Source organism: Phragmites australis, chromosome 9, assembly GCF_958298935.1.
Source record: "Phragmites australis chromosome 9, lpPhrAust1.1, whole genome shotgun sequence".
NCBI lineage: Eukaryota > Viridiplantae > Streptophyta > Magnoliopsida > Poales > Poaceae > Phragmites > Phragmites australis.
The window spans coordinates 18,948,299-18,968,724 of NC_084929.1; the positions used below are offsets into that span (position 1 = coordinate 18,948,299).

The 20,426-nt window shown below is 44.8% G+C and overlaps 2 protein-coding genes across 2 annotated transcripts; one reads left to right on the forward strand and one right to left on the reverse strand.

Moving 5' to 3' along the window:
- Positions 1–2,005: 2,005 nt before the first annotated feature.
- On the forward strand, positions 2,006–3,194 carry LOC133928046 (transcription factor MYB77-like). Its single transcript, XM_062374336.1, has one exon. It carries the CDS (start codon positions 2,006–2,008, stop codon positions 2,972–2,974), a length of 969 nt encoding a protein of 322 aa, XP_062230320.1. The 3' UTR covers positions 2,975–3,194.
- A 3,842-nt stretch (positions 3,195–7,036) lies between these two features.
- Positions 7,037–19,991, reverse strand: LOC133928725 (uncharacterized). The gene is made up of 16 exons (XM_062375185.1): positions 19,789–19,991; positions 18,202–18,721; positions 17,693–17,945; positions 16,953–17,251; positions 16,485–16,661; positions 15,545–16,282; positions 15,378–15,472; positions 15,222–15,275; positions 15,038–15,126; positions 14,876–14,941; positions 14,164–14,712; positions 9,440–9,514; positions 9,233–9,303; positions 9,092–9,149; positions 8,256–8,457; positions 7,037–8,069 (listed from the first exon to the last, which is right to left on the reverse strand). The coding sequence occupies exons 2-16, from the start codon at positions 18,597–18,599 to the stop codon at positions 7,426–7,428; spliced, it is 3,768 nt and encodes a 1,255-aa protein (XP_062231169.1). The 5' UTR covers positions 18,600–18,721; positions 19,789–19,991; the 3' UTR covers positions 7,037–7,425.
- Between the last annotated feature and the right edge of the window lie 435 nt (positions 19,992–20,426).

Sequence of the window (20,426 nt, forward strand, 5' to 3'; positions counted from 1 at the left end):
GCCTGGTCTCTCAATGCAATCTATTAGGAGAACGCCTTGGCCGGTCGACTTCTTAAAAGTCGGCTAGTCGTAGATTGCCTTCGAAGATCGGTGATCTTCGGTAACTCTTCTGGCCTGGCATAGATGTCAGGGCTGAAATCACTGAGGTATTTGGAATCTAAATCCACCATGCCGGGTAGCATGATATCTTCTGATGTCGATCGCATTGCCCGTATCCCCACGGACGGTGATTATTTTATGGTAATGAAAATAGAGATACCTGTGTAGCCGTAGAAATATATCACGAACAGAGAGATACAGAGTTTATACAGGTTCAGATTCCCAGGTTGGATAATAGCCCTATGTCCTGTCTTGCCTTAATTATTCTCATATCATAGAGTACAAAGACGAAATATGGAAATATGGGGCATCTAACCCTAAAAGTAGGTGAATTTGATTGTCTAGGGTTGAAGATCTAATCGACTAGGGGATTGTTTCTACCGTGGCTCTTCAATGGGTGTTGATCTTCTACTCGACTAGTCTTGCGGGGTTTCGTGACTTCGAAGATCTGAATACGCGACTTGCTTGTGCTTCAATTGGTTTTATGTGAGATCAGATGTCTTAGACATGCCCCTCTCCCCGCCTTATATAGACAGGATACTTCGGCGTAACCTATCTGGACTCCTCCAGACATAATCTACTCGGATTGTTGAACTCCCGAATATCTAGGATTTCTTGCCGAATAAGAGATAGTTTCCTGGTTCGAAACCATTAGCTTCCTTGTATTATATCTGCATACCATACTCCGCAACAGCTACGATCAGCTCTATATTGAATAAGGTACACGCGATCCTCATATACCCCATTAGTGACATACGGAATATATGGAATAGTTATATATATCCTTGTCATTGCTCTCAGGCAGGTTAATGGTAGCTCGTTTTGTATTGTTTTTGTTTGTTTTAAATTCTTTCTAAATTGCATATAAGTCTATACACAATTCATTTAAACCGTGAAAATTGACATAGGTCTATGCTTTACACGGTATTTTAGAAGAAAAAATATGTCATATGTGTGATCACTCTTTTTTTCGCAATATTTGGCAAGATTGATCTCTCTTAGCTAGTGCTATATTTGACCCTTATTTTTTCTGTATTTATGGCCAAGGCTATTTGCATTGGTATTCGTATACGGCACTCTCCGCCTCTAAGAAAAAATGTGAGGTATGATATAAAATAAGCAAGATCGAATCTGATTGGTGATTGCACTAGTACCTAGATATTACCCTATCTGGGTCACCCCTGAATCTTTATGCCGTGTTTGATTCAAGTTAACTATGTTTGCAAATTCTAACCTAGTCAATTTAGCTCAATTCAAACTATGAGTTGGGCCACTTGGACATCAAGTCCAAAATACTACGTATTTGATTTGATTAGTTGGGCTGGGAGCACTTGACAAAAAAAACTTTTGATAGCTGATCGCTCGCGGTGAGTTATTCTAGTGCTTTCTGTTGTGCTGAGCCGGTTCTGATGGGATCAGCGCGAACGACCGACAGTGAGGCAGGAGGGCGTGTGCCAACCAACGACCCTCCCGACGTCACGTCCCGCACGCAGTCGTCGCAGCCCTCCAACGGCAGCCGGTGGAGGAACGCAAAACGACGGCGAAACCGCAGCCAGCGGCACCCGGCCGGCGCGCGACGCCACCAGCCCACACCTCACGGCGACCGGCACACACGCGCGCTGTCCCGAGAGCCAAGGCGCCAAGCACCCGCCCGGCGGTTCACGCCGCGCATCACCCATTTCCCACTACTCTACTAGCCTCCCCACCCCACCGAAAACGCCCAAAACCCACCGCAAACAGCCGCCCCTCGCGCGCGCCCGAAACCGCCCGTCCACCGAACCCATCGCACGAACCAACCAACCGACTCCAGAAGCAAAGCGCTGCGCCCCAACCACAGCCCACGTCCTTATATACACAGCGCCGGCCGCCGACGAGGGGGAGACGTACTAGATCGAGCGGCGTGGAAATGGTGGTGCCGGGCGGAGGGGTGGAGGGCAGCGGTGGTTCGAGGTCGGGAGGAGGGAGGGTGAAGGGCTCGTGGACGCCGGAGGAGGACGAACTGCTGCGCCGGGCCGTGGAGCGGCACGGCGCGCGGAACTGGAGCGTGATCAGCGCCGAGATCCCCGGCCGGTCGGGGAAGTCGTGCCGGCTGCGGTGGTGCAACCAGCTCAGCCCCGGCGTGGAGCGCCGCGCCTTCACGCCCGAGGAGGACGCCGTCATCGTGGCGGCCCACGCCAAGTACGGCAACAAGTGGGCGACTATCGCGCGGCTCCTCCACGGGCGCACCGACAACTCCGTCAAGAACCACTGGAACTCCACGCTGCGGCGCCAGCGCAGGGCCGCCGCCGCCAATGCCAACTGCGGCGGGGTCGTCGGGTGCGCGCTGCTGCGGCCCCTTGCGGCCGTCCCGCTCCAGCCCCTGTTGGATCTCAAGGAGTCGTCGACCTCCGTCCCGTTCCAGCTTCTGGATCTCAAGGAGGAGGACAAGGATGACGACGATGAGGAGGAGGATGACGAGGAGGACGGCAGCAGCGAGGACTCGGTGCTGGCGCCGCCGCCTAAGAAGCTGCGGCCGTGCGTTCGCCATCCTCCTCTGGCGGTGAAGCCAGAGCTCACGAAGCCTTCGCCTCCGCCCGCGCCGGCCGACCCGCTCACGTCGCTCTCCCTCAGCCTGCCGGGCGGTGGGACCGTGGTCCCGGAGGCGACCCCGGCAACGCAGGTGGCGAGAGAGGAGGGGAAAGCGAAGGTGAGGGCGAAGCTGGAGAAGGACCCGTGGTTCCTGCCGGTGATGCGAGAGATGGTCGTGGAGGAGGTGAAGCGGGCGATGCAGGGGAAGGACGTGGCCTACTCGCTGGTGGCGAGCAGCGCCGGCGGGGCCGCCAACGGCCAAGATTGCTCGACCGACCAATGGCATCCGACGTGCAACTTCAGATGAACGGACGGACGGGCAGCGAGCGACCGATCGACTGAGAGATCGACGACGAGGAGGAGAGACGACGTACTGCAAGTTAATTTCATCATCCAACTTGTTGTTGGCTCGTTAATCGCATGAACTACTCAGCTACATGTGCATCGTCATGCCTCGATAGGATCAAGTTAATTAGCGTAGCTCATCGATCGATTTACTCTAGCTAGCAGCAAATCTGCAAGTAATTAGTTACAGAATGTAACTATCCGATAGATTATAAAGTTTCGATTTTCTTGGGAATTCGTTGGTAGGGTTTGATTCATCGATCGGCCGGGGCTCCGGGCAGTGATGGGTGCCGTTGAGGTGCGTGTTCTGTTGGGCGGCCGCGGCGTTACCCAACTGAACGAAACCGCTCCACTGCTACTGCTTTGTTTAATGGCTCACGCCTTCCGTTGCAACTTGCTTCTGCTTGCTAGGAACTTGTTTTTCTTCTTCTTTATTTCGTTGACATGGGAGATTTCGGTCTGGTGGATGTGTGTTTCCTTCTCACTAGGACTAGTAGTCCATGAAATTCTGTTTGACTAGCATGACATTGCAGTGTTTAGAGCATCGCCGTCAGAATTGAAGCAGTATCATCTATATTTAGCAATTAATAGTAATAACGGTATGTCATCCTAGGCTGTATTACTTAAACACATGAAACGATACTGTGGCATACTATTGGACTTGGACTACGGTCGAGAAGCACGTTCAACACATTCATGCATCTAATTCAAATGAATAAAAGAACAAAATAACGAATGGATCAACCGCCGGCAACAACCGTGTCCCTTCTGAACGGGCATAAACCCACCCTTTCACCATGTATAAATCTGTAAACAAATCAACGGAAATGATCGATTCTCTCTTTTCACTCTACTGTCTCAATCGTTTTACAACACGTCATCAGCACGCTCATTTGCTAATAGATCGCGCGCGCACAGAAGGAGAAGATCGAACAGCAAAAAGGTAAGCAATGGAGGAGATGACTTACCTCTCGCCGATCGAGAAGCACGTTCAACACATTCATACATCTAATTCAAATGAATAATGTTGGATATGTGTCGAATAATTGTACGGAGTTGGTTACGTGTAGGACTTAGAGTTGTATTAGCGATACATGGTGGAATCCTAGTAGGACTCTAGTGGAATCCTAGTAGGACTCTAGTGGAATCCTAGTAGAACTCCTGTCTCCAGGCCTCCTCATAAATATGAGAGGAGGGTCGCTGTTTGTAACCATGACGGCATAGCGACAGGTTCGCAGGGGGCAGCAAGTATGCGGGAACCCTGAGAAGCGGCCGGTGTTGCTAGTTAGGGAGGAGCGCCCGTAGTCATGCCCCGGGGATGTAGGCTTCGGCTGAACCTCGTTAACAAATATCGTGCCTCTGGTGTCGTCTGTGATCGTGCGCATCATCTCGGTAGATCCATCTGTTGCTTCCGCTGATGGCATATTTCCTAACAAGTGGTATCAGAGCTATGGTTGAATTGGATCTAGAGACGTTACGTGGAAGATCACGCAGTGGCGCGAGGATTATGCTCTATAAAGCATCGTACAACGTACGGGCGGTGCGGGCAGATACGACGCAAGGTGGAGCATGACGGTGGCTGGTGCGTATAGGAGGTGCGCGTAATGGCTACGACGGGTCGATGCATGCGTAGGCGGCGCGGAGCCATCGCAGGACATGCGGTATGAACAAACGTGTACGGGAGCATCGGCAACGGCTATGGTTACTAGCCGGATGACGCCGTCAAGGACGGCGCGAAGATCGGTTGGATCGGATGCACATGGGTGCAGGTTTTGGTGTGCAGCGTCGCAGGCCATTGTCGACTTGCATGCGGTGCAGCAGCAGACCCGATCGGCTGAGGAAGCCAAGCTCCAGGCACGCGGATTTGCGCCGCGTGGGGAGCGATGGATGGCTGGAGGCTTCAGGCCGGTGGCTCGCGTGTTAGCAGGCCGTGCAGATCAGGCACGTGTTCCACGTCCCACGTGGGAGCATCGGTGGGTGGCCAGCTGAGCGATGCAGGAGCCAAGGTGGTGGAGCTGTGAGCTGGTGACCTTCTCTGGAGAGGCTGGCCAATGTGGCCGTGATCCAGTCGAAAGGCGTACATGAAGCATCGGTCAGCTGCAGGGATGTGATCGGCTGGAGTTCTGGCCGTTTTTTGTCATCCTGTGGAGCCGGTTCGGCCTAGGGGCACAGCTGGCCTGTTGTCGGCCGACCAAGGGGCACTTGTGGAGCGGCTTCGAGGGCGTGCAGCGCGGCTGGGCCGAGGACGCATGGCAAGACTGAAGCAAAAGATGCATGTGCGTGAGTTGCTATGGAGGTGCATGCATGCATGCATGAGGTAGAATAAAAAAAGAGGCATGCATGGCTGTTTCCATGGCTCACGTATGTTTGTTCAAGTCAAGTGCTCTCGGCGGCATGAAAAAAAAGAGTCAGACAGCCGTTCGAGTCTGGGTGTTTGCATGCTGATCGGCTAGTGCAGAGATACGCACGGCAGGGAGTCAGACTTTTACACGTGTTGCGGTGCTCAGTGATGAGTATGGGCTGTCGATGGTGTTTGGTTGTGGTGCACAAAGCGACTGATAAGAGTTCGACAGTGGTGGTCGGACAGTTTGCGGGCACATGGCAAACGGTCCAGGAAAGGCTGGCGGACAGTTCACTTGGAGGGTGAACATACCGTGGTGCAGGGCGGACAGGCTGGTGGCGACAGGCCAGTCATACCGCGGGTAGCAAAAATGATGAGACTGGCAACAACAACATAGAAGCGTGAGGGCCGGTGGTGATTATTTTTGTGGCGTGGCAATACATGGCACGAGCTCAGGATGCAGGATGGCATTGGAGAGGGCTTGCGTGTTTCCAAATCAGCAAGGACACGGATCGATTCGAGTTGTACGCGTACGGATTTCTGAAGTGTGGATCGATGGGCGTGAAGAAGCTTCAAGGGCTGAATTGGAAAGAAGTATAGATTGTGGAGATCTTTACTTGCAACTGGAGTAATCTGGTTGGTCTGAGACTGTAGGAGGCTACGGTGTAAGACGTCAGAGAATCGTAACCTAAACAGTCAGGTAATGGAGTAATGCTAATGTGTCAATTTCTATGCGTGACTCAGAAAGCAACAGTAAAGTTCTCAGTATCAAGAAGCAGTCAATTGGGAGCGTGGATGTCGGATTCAGTTGGTTTTTTCATGTGACACCTATCAGGGAGCAGTTTTCTTCATGAAGTCTGGTGATTCTGGTTGTATCTACTTATGTGACGATGCGGGCTACCATGCTGTTGGAGTAGGTGCTATCAAAATCAAGATCTATAATGAAGTTGTGTGCTTCGAGGAGTCAGGCATGTGTCAAGGCCAAAGAGGAATCTGATTTCGCTCAAGGAGACTGTGTTGATAGAAGAGAAAGGTGCTCAGTTGCAGGTGGAGTCATGGAGTCTGAAGTTGCAGGGATAGCAGAGTCTCCGGAAGGCGGTGAGTCTGAGTAAAACTCATCGGGCAGCTCTTGTTGAGCGGCAAAGGTGACAACTAAAGTCCGGTGTACATGGAGGTTCACGCATGACGGCTTCAAGATGGCAAATTATTCGCCAAGGTGGAGTTTGTTGGATATGTGTCGAATAATTGTACGGAGTTGGTTACGTGTAGGACTTAGAGTTGTATTAGCGATACATGGTGGAATACTAGTAGGACTCTAGTGGAATTCTAGTAGGACTCCTGTCTCCAGGCCTCCTCATAAATATGAGAGGAGGGTCGCTGTTTGTAACCATGACGGCATAGCGACAGGTTCGCAGGGGGCAGCAAGTATGCGGGAACCCTGAGAAGCGGCCGGTGTTGCTAGTTGGGGAGGAGCGCCCGTAGTTATGCCCCGGGGATGTAGACTTCGACTGAACCTCGTTAACAAATATCGTGCCTCTGGTGTCGTCTGTGATCGTGCGCATCATCTCGGTAGATCCATCTGTTGCTTCCGCTGATGACATATTTCCTAACAAATAAAATAACACAATGAGATATTGCTCCTTGGAAAGCATGCAAAACGTCTCAAAGTGACACAGCAACAGGTAGCAAAAATGGTGTGCGGCTGTGCGCCACTGTTACGGGATTTACAACAAACAAGTTGCTATAACTGGCGCGCTTTATTTCAGCGCTAGGATGACGATATATACAACCTTTTCAGTACATCTGGATAAATGAAGCAACTAGCTCCCCTACCTTGTACAATACCAAAATAGATATGTACACGTCTATACGACAGGGTTACATATGGTACAAGGTAGGGAGGCAAATTACACGCTGGTACAAAAAGGGGGAAATGTGGGTGGGGACTGTGAAGAGGTCTCTATAAACGTTATCAAAACTACCTGAAGCCTATCCGGCCTGTCGTTTAACCTGCTGGGTTGGTGGTTATCTCGAGAAAATCACCTTGTTACCTGTGCACTATAGGGAGCTTTCTATGGGGGGCCGTTGAGATGAAACGTGATTTCGTTGATGTCGTCCATGGGGATCTCGAGGCCCATCAAGTCGAGATCTTGGAGTCCATCGTCGTCTATATTTAACCAGCCACCAAAGTCGATGTCCATTCCTGGCAGCTCGAGGTTAGACAAGTCTGGCATTTCAGCATCATTTGAAGCATTTGCTGGATCATCACGTCTAGCAGCAGCAGCCGTGCTGTCCTTGCCATTGTTCGAAGGCGTTATTTTGGCTGGCAACTGTGTATCCCTAGGAGTACTGCTCGCAGGAGCAGAGATGTTGGTTGTCTTCTGTTTGGGCTTTGTTTTATTCTTCCTTTCTCCTTTTGCATTGGATGACGATGGACGACCGGATCTAACACCATCTCGGTTGTGCCCCTTCCCTTCTCTATCTCTCTCACTTCTCTTTCCTTTTGTATTGCTGACAAGCGGATTACCAAGGCCCGAGGTTTTCAGGGTTCCTCCTGTTATGCTACCTACAACCTCATCGAGCAACAATTCCCTTTGTTTTACATTATTTGTCCAGGGATCCTCCTTTGCAAATGACAGATCCGACAGGTGAATGCTTGCTCGCGAAGTATCTGAGGCACTGGCCCAATGGACTGATTTCACTATTGTATTATTATCTGCAAACAAGACAATCAATCAGATCCCTGATGATGCGGCAATGTGACAAAGAAAACAGGGCAAAACAAAAACTGCTACAGACAAATGCAACCTCATATTTATCAAAACATATATAGAAGCAGCTTGTTCCTACCTTGAGTTAAAAGTTAACATAAAGCCAAAAATGAGTATGACGATGACAATACCTTGTGAAGCGGCATCTGGGCCACCTCTGTGAGAGGTAACTGACACAAACAGATCCTTGAAAATGGGGTCATCAAAGCAACTTGTTCCTACCTCCTCATAGTTTTGGCAACGTGCTAGTGTTCGCTTGACAAAACTTAGCACAGCATGTCTGCCAGCTCGATTAACATTTTTGCTGCTTGAAACATTTGGACCACAGAAAGCCTGGTGATTGGAAGGAAAAGGTTAATCATTTAATGAAAGATGTTAAAATAGCAAACTTGAGGATCCACAAAGCAACCAGCACGATGATCTCAGAGGAAACAAATGTCTCAAAAAACTACTACTTGTCATTGTTTTAGTATCAAATAAATCATCCAAGCAACAGTGTGTAGGCCAGGGCTAAGTAGACTAAAATACTTTTAAAAAATGACAGAGAAAGTTAATAAACATGAATTAGAACCATACCAGCTGCATTCTTACAATGTTGATGAATTACTGGTAATAATGTACTTACCTTTTTTGCCTACAAATTTTTTCTTTTGAGTAGCTTCTGGTTTCAATGGAAAGAGATGCAAGATAAGGACAAAAAAAATTTTAACACATCAATAAAATTTTATATGTTCGGTGTGTAAAAGAAATATTTACAAATAATAAACCATTTTCTTTTTTCAGGAAAAAGATCACGATAAAGACAATGGATTCACAGAGCAAACAGTTTCAGGAAACCTAGCATGAAACAAAATAAAGTTGACACCCAAACTATATTGGAATTAGGAAAAATACATATAGCGCATCAATCATTAGCCCGACTGATAAAATAAGAAATAGCTACATCTTGGAGATTTGTGGGAGTTACCATATATTTCTCGTATGCTCTCAGCAAAAGTCTGTCCATGGCACGCCGTGAAAATTCACTGTTAAGAGTGCACCAAGTAGACATAAGAGCTTGCAACATAAGCAATTGTGTCCATGAAAGGTAAAAATGATGTGAAAGTACCTCTGCTGAGACTCTTTTGCAGTTCTAACAACACCATCCAGTTTCAATAGCAAGTTTTTCTTCTCCACAACCTATCACATCAGTAAAAGTGCTACAGTTAGACTTGGTTTTTTATATCGAAGGCATGGGTTGAAGACATTAAAAAAAGTGAAACAAGTTGATCAAGAAATGAAACACATATGCATAGACTTAGTGAATTATAAGTACCTCTTTATGAAGTTGGCCTTCTAATTTACAGATTTCAGCATTAATATCCTCGTCCTCACTCTGTGTAAGATCAGGCTGAAATGGAAACACAAGCAATCAAAACAGTAGAAATGCTTGATCTCAATAAATAAATAAAAAAGAAATGCTTTATTCTTTTATTTGAGTAAACTAAGATGTTAGAAAATGTGGATTCAACTTAATTTATCAAACTATGGGATGTGAGATAATGGAGATTCACATTTACGATACTTTTAAGAATAACATGTTTCAAGTAAGAATCAATAAAACATTAACAAATATCCTGAAACCTTTTGGACATCCATCACAGGAAACAGCAGCTATTAATCAATAATTTCCATGTAATAGTCCATGACTCCATGTTCTTTAATCAATACAAACAAAAGGACAATGTCAAGTTTTAAGGGAAAGACAGTTCAGCTCACTAAATAGGACATAGAGCCAGAAAAAAATAGCAAAACATCTGGCTCAGCCAATGAACAAGCCTAACAGAAATTGTTCACATCTTAAGATGATGTGTACAATATGGAACCTCGGTTGTAAATATACTCCTATCCAAATAGTTCAACATCCAAATACTTTTCAAATGAATAGAACTACATGTAAATATCTATATTCCAACGCTAAGACAAGTTTACCTAGCTCTTCTATGTAATCCAATATTCATATTCTTTATGTCATGCTATCAAATATGGATATGGTTGCAAGCACATCTGGTCCACTTCCAATCTGCTTAAATAGATCCACATGATCTTCACATCCCAACATTCTAACAATCAGGGAAATGCAGGCAAAGCGAGATGAATTTAGAACAGCAACTGGAACAAGTTATTAGTACATGACCTTTGACTAATTTAGATGAAGTGATGAAAAAATCGACCGATAAGCCAATTAATCGGTGATCGGCAGGGCAACTAGTAGATTAGGGTGAAATCGGCTTTAAAATTGGCCGGCCGATTAATTGGTATAACAGTCCTATTAATCGGGTTGACCACCGATTAATCCCCTCCCTCAAAACAAGTCGTCGCAACCTCCACTAGCGCCAACGTCTCGTGACAGCCCCTCGTGCCGCCGCCGCTCGGGCCCGCCCCTTGCGTCGCCACCCCTCCTCAAGCCCAATAGCAAGCCGCTCGGGCGCTTGCCCCTCGCGGCGCTCGCCCCTCGCGCCGCAGCTCGTGCGCTCGCCCGTCACGCCGCCGCCCCTCCTCAAGCCCAGCAGCAGGACTCTCGGGCACCCACCCCTCGCACCGCCGCCTCCCCTCAAGCCCAGCAACAGGTCGCCCAGCGCAGAAGCCACCGCCCCTCCTAGAAAAGCCGTTGCCCCTCTTGAAGAAGCCGCCCAGCAGCAGCAGGTCGTCAACTAGCAGTAAGCCGCCTAGTCAGTCCAAACAGTAGGCCACCACCCCTCCTCGCGCCCAACAATCTCAAAGCCAGGTATGATAGCATCGTAGCAGTTGTATTAGCATCGTGGCCTCCGTAGACCGACTGCGTGAGGAACTAAGCCTCCCTTTTGTTTTTGGTTTTTGAAAACAGGAAGCAACTAAGAATGACGAGCACCGGTGAAAGTGCAAATGCTAGAGTCCTTAAGAGAAATTCAGATGTAGGATGGGAATTTGGATGCTTGATTGATGCAAATAATTTACAAAGAGTATAATGCAAATTGTGTGGAAAGCAAATGGGTGGAGGGATTTTTAGGCTCAAGTGTCATGTTGCTCAAGTCAAAGGGTAGGTGACAAGTTGTGGCAAGGCCACAAAGGAGTACCAAGAGAAGTGTAAGAAGTCTCTTGACAAAGCAAAGGCTAAGAAGGTGGCTAAGGTTCAACGTGACCAAGAGCTAAGAGAGGAGGTCACCATTGAAAAAGATGGAGCTGAGGTAGAAGAGATTGGTAAAAACTAGTTTTAGTGTTAGTGCACCGAAGAAGGTAGGGCCTATGGATAATTTTGTGAGGCAACAAGATATAAATGATGCTATTGACAAGGAGAGAACTTATAAGGTGGGGCAATATTTGGGAAGATGGATGTACAAGAGAAATATTTCTTTCAATAGTATCGATGATGATGACTTCAAGCAATTTTGGGAGGCTCCTGGTCGGCATGGTCCAAATTGGAAGCAACCTTCCCAATATTTTTTTAAGGGAAAGATGTTGGAGGAGGTACAAAGAACTAAGGATTTGTTGAATCGACATGAACTAGAGAGGGTGCAAACAGGGTACTCTATCATGACCGATGCTTGGACAGACAAGAAAAGGAGGAGCATTATGAACTTGCGTGTGCTTTGCAAGTTGGGGACTTCCTTTATAGAATCAAAAGAGGCTTCAGCTGATGCACACACAAGTGCATACATATTTAGTTATGTGGATGAGTGCATTGAGAAACTAGGTCCCAAAAATGTTGTGCAAGTAGTCACGGATAATGCTTTCAATAACATGGGAGCAAAGGAGATGTTAAAGGAGAAAAGGCCGAACATATTATGGACCTCATGTGGAACTCACACCCTCAATGGTAGAAGCAATTGGCAAGTTGAAACAATTCTCTCCTACAATCACTAATGCCAAGGAAATGACAATTTTTATATATTCGCATCATGCTACATTGTCCTTGATGAGAATTCATACTAAAAAGAGAGAGATTGTTAGGCCAGGTGTGACAAGATTCGCTTCCGCATTTCTTACCTTGCAAAGTTTGCTTGCTAAGAAAAAGCAACTAAGAGAAATGGCTTGTAGTGAGGCTTGGGAACAATGCAAGCACACAAGGTCAAGGAAAGGAAAGTCAACATATGCCATAATTTAGTAGGGGCTTTTGGAACAATGTTGCTCTTTGCATCAAAGTTTTTGAGCCATTGGTGAAATTGCTTCGCTTAGCTGATAGTGATGGTACATCTATGGCCTCTATGTACGGAGAACTTTTAGAGGCAAAGAAGGCCATCAAGCTTGTTGTGGGAAATGCAACTATAATGTGATCATTAGAGCCATGGAAAGCAAGATGCGTGGAAGGCTTGATTCTCCATTGCACATGGCGGCATACCTCTTAAATCCCCATTATAGCTATGTGGATACATCGATCTTTGGAGATGTAGAAATCATGATTGGCTTCATGGATGTTATTGAAATATTTTATCATGGAGATGATGATAAGCAAAATCTTGCTATTAATGTAGACTTGCCTATGTATAGATATCAACAAGGCATGCTTGGGAAGGTGACGGCCACAAAAGCAATTCACAATGATAATACTGTTGCCGGTAAGCTTGTGTGTTCTTGCAAACTTATCATACATATACATATTTATGCATTTTGCTTAATTGTAGGGTTGTGGTGGTAAACTTACGGATTGCAAGCTCCTACGTTGCAAAGAATGGCTATCAGGATACTAAACTTGACCTCAAGTGCATCCGGATGTGAAAGAAATTGGAGCGCATTTGAAATGGTAACTCTCACAATCCCACTATTGAAATCTTTAGCTTGCTAAATCCTCACCAAATTTTCCTAAGTAGTTTTTATTTTACAATTTGAAGGTAGATGCAAAGAGGAGAAATAAACTAGATGTGTGTCGTGTGAGCAATCTAGTCTTTGTTCAATTCAATGGAAGAATGATGGACAAAAGAAAGAAGCATTCTATCTATAGTGATGTCCTTCTAGGTGAAGATGCTTCCCATGCACATGATTGGATACGTGAATGTGATGAAGAGGTTGATCCTACAATAGGGTTGTCGTATGATGTAATTGATGAAGCAATGGGGGCCACAGAAGCAATGGAATCTCGTAGGAACCAAAGAGTGAGAGAGCTCTATGAAGTAGAAGAATTTGTTTCTAAAGATGATTCCGAACAAGAGTTCAATATGGAGGAAGAGATTGAATTTGAGTCCGATGATGGTGGGGTGGTTTCAACCAAAGAGAATGAAGAGGATGAACGAATGGATATTCGAGCCTACAACTTGTCAACTTATTTATTTTGCTGCATAGAACTTATTTGAGTTAGATGAACTATGTGTCTATGTGTGAATTGTGATTGTGTGAACTGCTATCATGTGTGAACTGCTGTCATGTGTGCTGAACTGTTGTCCTTTTTATCTGTATTTGAGACTTTTGAGTCTATTTTTAATGTGTTTGGTTGAATGAGAATGATTGCTACCATTTTTTTTTTGGAATTTATAGTTTATATTTGAAACACATACTCATAGATTGTTATTTATTTTGCAGATTTATCACCTTCCAATTAAGCATTCGTCATCAAAACTACAATATCAAGCCATCAAGGTAACACCTTGCTGTCCTAGTTAGTTCTTAGCATCTTATACATGTTTAGATAAGTACTTTATACCAACCGATTAATGGTCAACCGATTAATTTAGTTAATCCCTGATTAACAGATTAATCCCTACTCCCCGGCTGATTTTTTGAACAATGTTTAGATGTTAATAGGATGCCACTGAAGAAAAGTCAAGGTCAAATAATTACTTTACAAATTTCTATGTACCATAAGAGAATCATCATTGTCAACCTCTAAGGCTCTAAGGCCAATGCTAATCATCTGATTACGAGAAAGCAACAGACTGAAAAGTAAGACCATTATTGGGAGCAGAAAATGCATTTAAGTGTATAAAATATAAGCATGAGGAGAACTAAAATAACATTAAAAAAACAATACCACAATAACTAAGACAAATTGTAGGAAATGTTACAATTGAAGTGGGAAAGAAAACCTACCACAGGTTCAACAGATACACCAACTTCACTCAATTCGATGATAATCCTATCACTGAAGCACAACTCACTATACTGAAAGTCAGGCCACACCTTGGCTTTCTCCATGATATTCCCGCTTTTATGTGGAAGTTCATTGTTACATTTCCAGTCAAAATCCATCATCAAACCATTTGGGCCCCTCACTGAAGCTTCAAAATTCATTAAAGGCTCTAACTTATAATCATGTGAATGAGACTTCCATCCTCCATTGAAATGGATTTCATGTGTATCAAATGGATATCCCTCACTTCTGTAAATGTTGTTGGTAATACTTTCAACCTTATCTTCATCAATCAAAGCTTGAATAAGTCTTTGGCCAACTGAAGCACCTCCTTTTACCCCAATCCCGTGGACAAGTTGATCCAGGATAGGTTCGATGCAGCTTGTCTCCCAGGCAACCCCTATGCCATTATCCAACTGATTCAAGCCATAACCATTTGGAAGGGCGGTGTGATCATCTTTGTTGCTACCAGCCGGAGTTGATGGCTGTGAAATGTATTCAAGACCACCCTATATAGGGCAAAAATCTTAAGCATAATAAACTGGACCTAATTTAAATGAAGTTATAAATGACTTCTACCATTCCAACATACAGTAATTTTCCAAGAATGCATTGCCAACAGGACAACAATTTCGCTCCACAGTAAACAGAGTGAGGCAAAACATAGACTACCTTATATTTCTGGCTTTCATCTCCTTCCACTGACCTGCTCGAGGCGGAGTCATCCGGCAGATGTATCTAACCAATTCAAGTATTGATCATGAAACAATAAATCAATCTGCTGAAGAGTAAAATATACTTCTTTTCATACAACACAAAATTACCAGATGTTACCTGTTGACTTAGATAGGCTACATCTTCTGTAGTCAAAAAAGCAAAGAAAGGTTCAACCTGCCGCCAGAGTGGACTTGCACAAGCAGATCCTGCAACAAGCAAAAATATCATTCAACGATTCCCAAAAAGAGAAAAAAAGAGAGAGAGAGAGAGAGAATGCAGAATTTGAAAGTAAAGTCAATACTTAGGGCAGCATTTGCTGCAGCAAGAAGCTCCTCATGATCATCTTCCGATTGCACTGAAAAGTGAACAAGGCAAGTTCAATGGTATGGTCCTATAGAACTGTTGTAATTGCAAAGAATAATATAATCAATAATAAGAGAAACTGTTGAGCACCTACCAGGTAAGTCTGATTGCACACTACTACTTATATGTCTAGGTCGTGCATTGCCTTTGCGCTCAGATATCTTTTTCAAAATTGGTCTTCCAGATTTACTACACGGAAAAGTCGGAGTTAGAATATGGATGAGCTAAATACAACAGCTTGTTAACTGAGGAAGAAATCACCTTTCGTTTCTCTCTGAAACTGTCCTCACACTTCTTTGTTTTGTAGTCGGAGCACTTTCAAGCTTGTCAATTGATACAGGAGTGCCAGGCCTGGTTGGAGTAAAACTCCGTCCAACCCTTCCTTGTCTCCTTGCAGCATCTCCAATATCCTCATCAGCAAACAACTTATTCCTTTTGGAAGGATGCCCAAGCATAGCTATTTTCTGAAAACCAGAGCCATGCCCGTCATCCAGTTCACCAGCCCTTTTGCTTTTGTCCCTTAGCTTTTTCTCAGCAACTACAGGTTCATCACCTTCAGATCCAGTAGAGGGCCCATGATCTCCCCGTTTCGTTTGTTGAAGACCATTTACAGATGCACGCCTTGGTAGCCCTGGAGAATCTTCATTGACAGGACTGTCTAGCGAACTTGATACCAGTGCACCATCGGTAGTTGTGATAATAGGGACTAAATTTGACTTCCTTGCCGAGCGGGATATCTTTTGAGGCCTCTGCCCACCCCACTGGGTGGGAGGAGATAATGAATGTGTAGACTTCGTACGTTTAGGATTTCCAGATCCACCAGCAGAAATTAACTTATTTGTACCAGAAGGATGTTCCCAATCATCAGAACTAGCTTGTAATCGATGAATGTTTGGAGATGATTTCAATAATAAACCCGAATTTGATCGGGGTCCCCTGGCAGACCCATTCGCCTTCGGCAATGATGAGATATTACCTCCTCCGTCATCTTCATTTGGCCTGAAAAATCTATGTGTCAAGCCCTGATTCTGTGCATGATTGGGTGAGTGAGTTGGGTTGGTGGTGGAATGCAAAGCACAGATATGAAAAAATAATAATAATAAGCCTCAACGTGCAGCAGAAGTATAACTACCTTAGTTTATGTCATAAATGATGGAAGTAGAGGATCACAGAGTGAAATAGGTAGAAAAGCATATCTTACTTGTTAATGGTTCTTGGATTAGGCATTTCTTTATCTAAAAGAACTTGACGATCCCTTCTATTAGTAGGATGGAAACCACTACTGTCTTGGTCACTCCTATTTAAGCATCGTCCAACAAGACCATTTTGTGCTGAAAGTAAATCTGCTTTACTAGTGCCAGATGCAACAGTTCCAGACCTGCACATTCAGTTTCACATAATTGGTACCCAGAAGATAGAAAGGAAAAGGTGGTGCATAATAAACTTTCCAATTGGTGGTATACAAAACTTTGTATCAGAATGTGATCAATTTAATCAAATTGCATAATATTTAGAAAGAAATCTATTGACATAATTCCCAATTGTTATGTTCATGCTACAACAGTTAAGTTGACCATTAAAAAAAACCTCAAAAGGAAAAAAAATTCAGCTTCAATATAGAATTAGAGGAATGAAAAAAAGCCAAGCCTAGGGTATTAGAATTTCTGACCTGAAACTAGAGGAACTTGCCATTCTTGCCCTACCATCGTTACTAAACTTGTGTTGCATGCCTTGCTTTGACTCCCGGTCTACATCAGGAGTCCTTGAAGCACCAACAAGGGACATATCTGCCTTAATAGCAGAACGCTTTTTCTTCATCTTTGGCTTCTCCCAACCATCAATACTAGTTGCCAAACCTCTTGTTTTTTCTTCTGGGACTGCTGAACCACCATTGGTGGCTTTGCCAGGATCTGAGATTCTATCAGTAGGCCCCAGCCCCCTTGATGGACCAGCTGTCCTTGCATCCATCTAATAAATCCGAAATGCATTAGGCAAAAATTTATAATGCTATACAAATCCATAGTAGGTCATACAAGGCATCAAATGATATGATCTCTATGCACAGGAAGTAAGGAAGTATTATCAGATGCAAATTAACAATGGCAATGGAATAGACTGAACATGCTAAAATCAACAACCAAGCCACATGACAAAATGGACAAATATGTCAGAATAACACAAGGCTTATGTTGATACACAGGGAAGTTCAAATAGATAAATGACTTCAAAGCAGGCAACTTGTTCTCTGCTTATCCCAGAATTCAATTCTTACCATTCTACCAAATATTGTTGCAACTAACTATTTAACACCTCCTCTCAGAAGAAAAAAAAATCTATTTAAAGCCATTGTAGAAGGATAAGAACAAAAAACGGAAGACTAAATAAAGATTTTCATATGCAAGACACAACCTCCACCATGGATGTACGTATTCTCCTGTTTTGTCCTGCATTCTTTGTCCTTTCTTCTCCCCTCTGAGGTCCAAGTTCCACATCATCGGCATTTAAATGGCTTTGTGGTACATTTTTAGGGATAACTCCTCCAGACAATAATGCACCGGATCGTTCATTTGATGAACCATCTCCTCGGGAACGTTTTCTTACAATATTAGGACAAAGTCTCTCAATCTTCATTACAGCACCACCAAAAGCTCTGGCTCTTTCCCTATAAAGATACTCAGAAATGAACAATTGCTGAACAGGACCACACAAAATAGAATCCACATATAAATTCCTATGTACTTGGAAACTTTCCCCATATGCCTTCCTCTAGAAGGGTAAAATTTGCATCACTAAAGAGAAGTATGACACTGATAACAGTTGCCTTTCTTTCTAAAATGGAGATTATGTTCAAGTATCTGCTACCCCCTTTCATCTGATAAATTCATCGTAAGACAACAAAGAGAGTGATGAAATAATACCTAGCCTTGTTTGAGTTATCATTAAGATTATTCTTCATGCGTCTGATCTCTTCAACAGAATTAGATAGATTTCTTCCTAGAGATGGAGTTGGCGTCGAATCTTCGGGGGAGGTTCCAAAAATGGAACTTATTGATTTTTTTAGATCTAACCGAGATGTCTTGTGATCCACAGTTGCAGTTCTTAAGTCCACAGCAAGTGAATGAAGAAGAGTGGCAGAGTCCACTCCTGTTGATCTTGAAGAGCTTGGTGCTGGGAACATTGCATAACCATCACCACCTTCACGAAAGCTTCCTGACCTTTCCAATGAAGCAGCTGCATAGGGGCTGCGTTGCGCGTTGAAGTATCCATGCCCATCTGGGCTACCAGACACCAAATCAGATTTTGTACCAGAAGCCATTGTCCCAGTTCTGGCAATTTTTAAAAAATTAACATGTCGGACACGAACTCAGAAGGTGACAACAACCTGGTCTTGCAACCATGGAGCTAAAGGCTGCATGGAATCTCAAATCACTGAAATACCTGTTAATACAAACCTCAATCAAGTTTTTGCATTTTCAACTTTTCAATTCGCAGAGCATATCACATGCCCAAAGTAAGGAGTAAAAAGCTAGCTTTTAGCCTTAAAAATAGCTTTTATGGTATTGTACCACCATTAAGTTTTTATATAAATGTAGCAGATGCCATATCTTATTTTATTCCTTTTTTGTCTACACCTTTCCAACTACATACTATTGATAAATATCACATAATCTGCAAAAATAAATTGAATCCATTCTGATATGCCAATATCAATTATATATGAATCAGTAAAGCAATGAAGTTCTTGGATTCTACCGATCCTTGTTCCATCAATGCAACAGTATTTACTAAATGAGACCAGCTCTATTCCATAATTACTAACAAATATGATCAGGAGCACAGTGGGAAATTGCGCAAGCAACTCAGCAAGGCACCAACTAAGTAATAACCAATTCAAAACCACCTAGATCCATCATTCTATCCTACCAATGCAAAACCACCCTGATCCATGCAACACTATTTCCTTCTTCTACACAAATGTCGCAGCTTAAACCGCTCTCCTTTCATTCAAGACATAAACAAACCTCGCCACACGTCACTAGCCAAGCCCCGCCGCTAACTGTCACACCACCACACGCCACGCTACGATCAAGAATCCCCTCCCTACACGCAAAGCAGAGCAAGACACCAAAATTGCCACCACCAAACCCAGTTCGATCCACAGGGCTGAGTCACCGCCTTGGATCTCAACAGAGATCCGACCAATCCAAGCAGCACAATCCAGCACCATCTCCAACACGGACTAGCTCTAGCTCGCCCGAGAATCCCATCCCCCCACGCGCCACCGACCGACACCCGCCGGATCCTGCTCCCTAAACCCTTGCCGCGGATCAAACTCACCACCCACCCCAAGCGGACCTCACACATCGGGCCACGCGCCCCCCCAAAAGAACCCTGCCCCCAAGCTCCAGTAGCTACCCTGACCGCGCACGGATGCCGGAATTGCGCGGAACCAGCGCGATTGCTCGCCGGCGACGGATTGAGCGGAAGGGGCAATTTGGGCTTACCGCGCGCGTGGAGATCCGGATCTCCAATCCGGCAGCGCGGGGGAGGGGGCCGGTGGGGCCCCGACGAGCAAAGCGGGCGCCGGATTTCGCTCGCGTCGAGGTTCGGAGGAGCTCGAGTTGGATGGACAATGGAGAGGAGAGAGAGCTTCGGCGAAGCCGGAGGAAGGGGCGTAGAGAGAGAAGGGGGAGGTGGGGTCGCCGTCCGTCTGAAACGAGCCGAGGGTGGACGAGCCTGGTTAAAAGGGCGGCGGGTGATGTGCGGATGACAGATGGGGTCAAGGACCACGTGGCAGTGGGAGAGTTGCTGATGTTCTTCTGTGCTTCTGTTATCTGAACTTTGGGGGTAGAACAATGTATTTGCAGCATTACAGCTAGGGAGTGAAAATAATCCGGATACGGACAGATAATATATCTATCATATTTGTTTTCTTATTTTTATCAGATTCAGAACGAATACATATATATATATAAATATAAATATGGATAGTCTTGAATATAAATAAGGAACAAATACAAATCAAAACGAATATGGTCACGGATATTTTTGGAATCAAAAACCTCTTAAATTGTTTATCAGACCTAGACAAAGGTGTCCAAATAGTTAAGATTATAATTTCAACACTTAGATATTTAAAAGT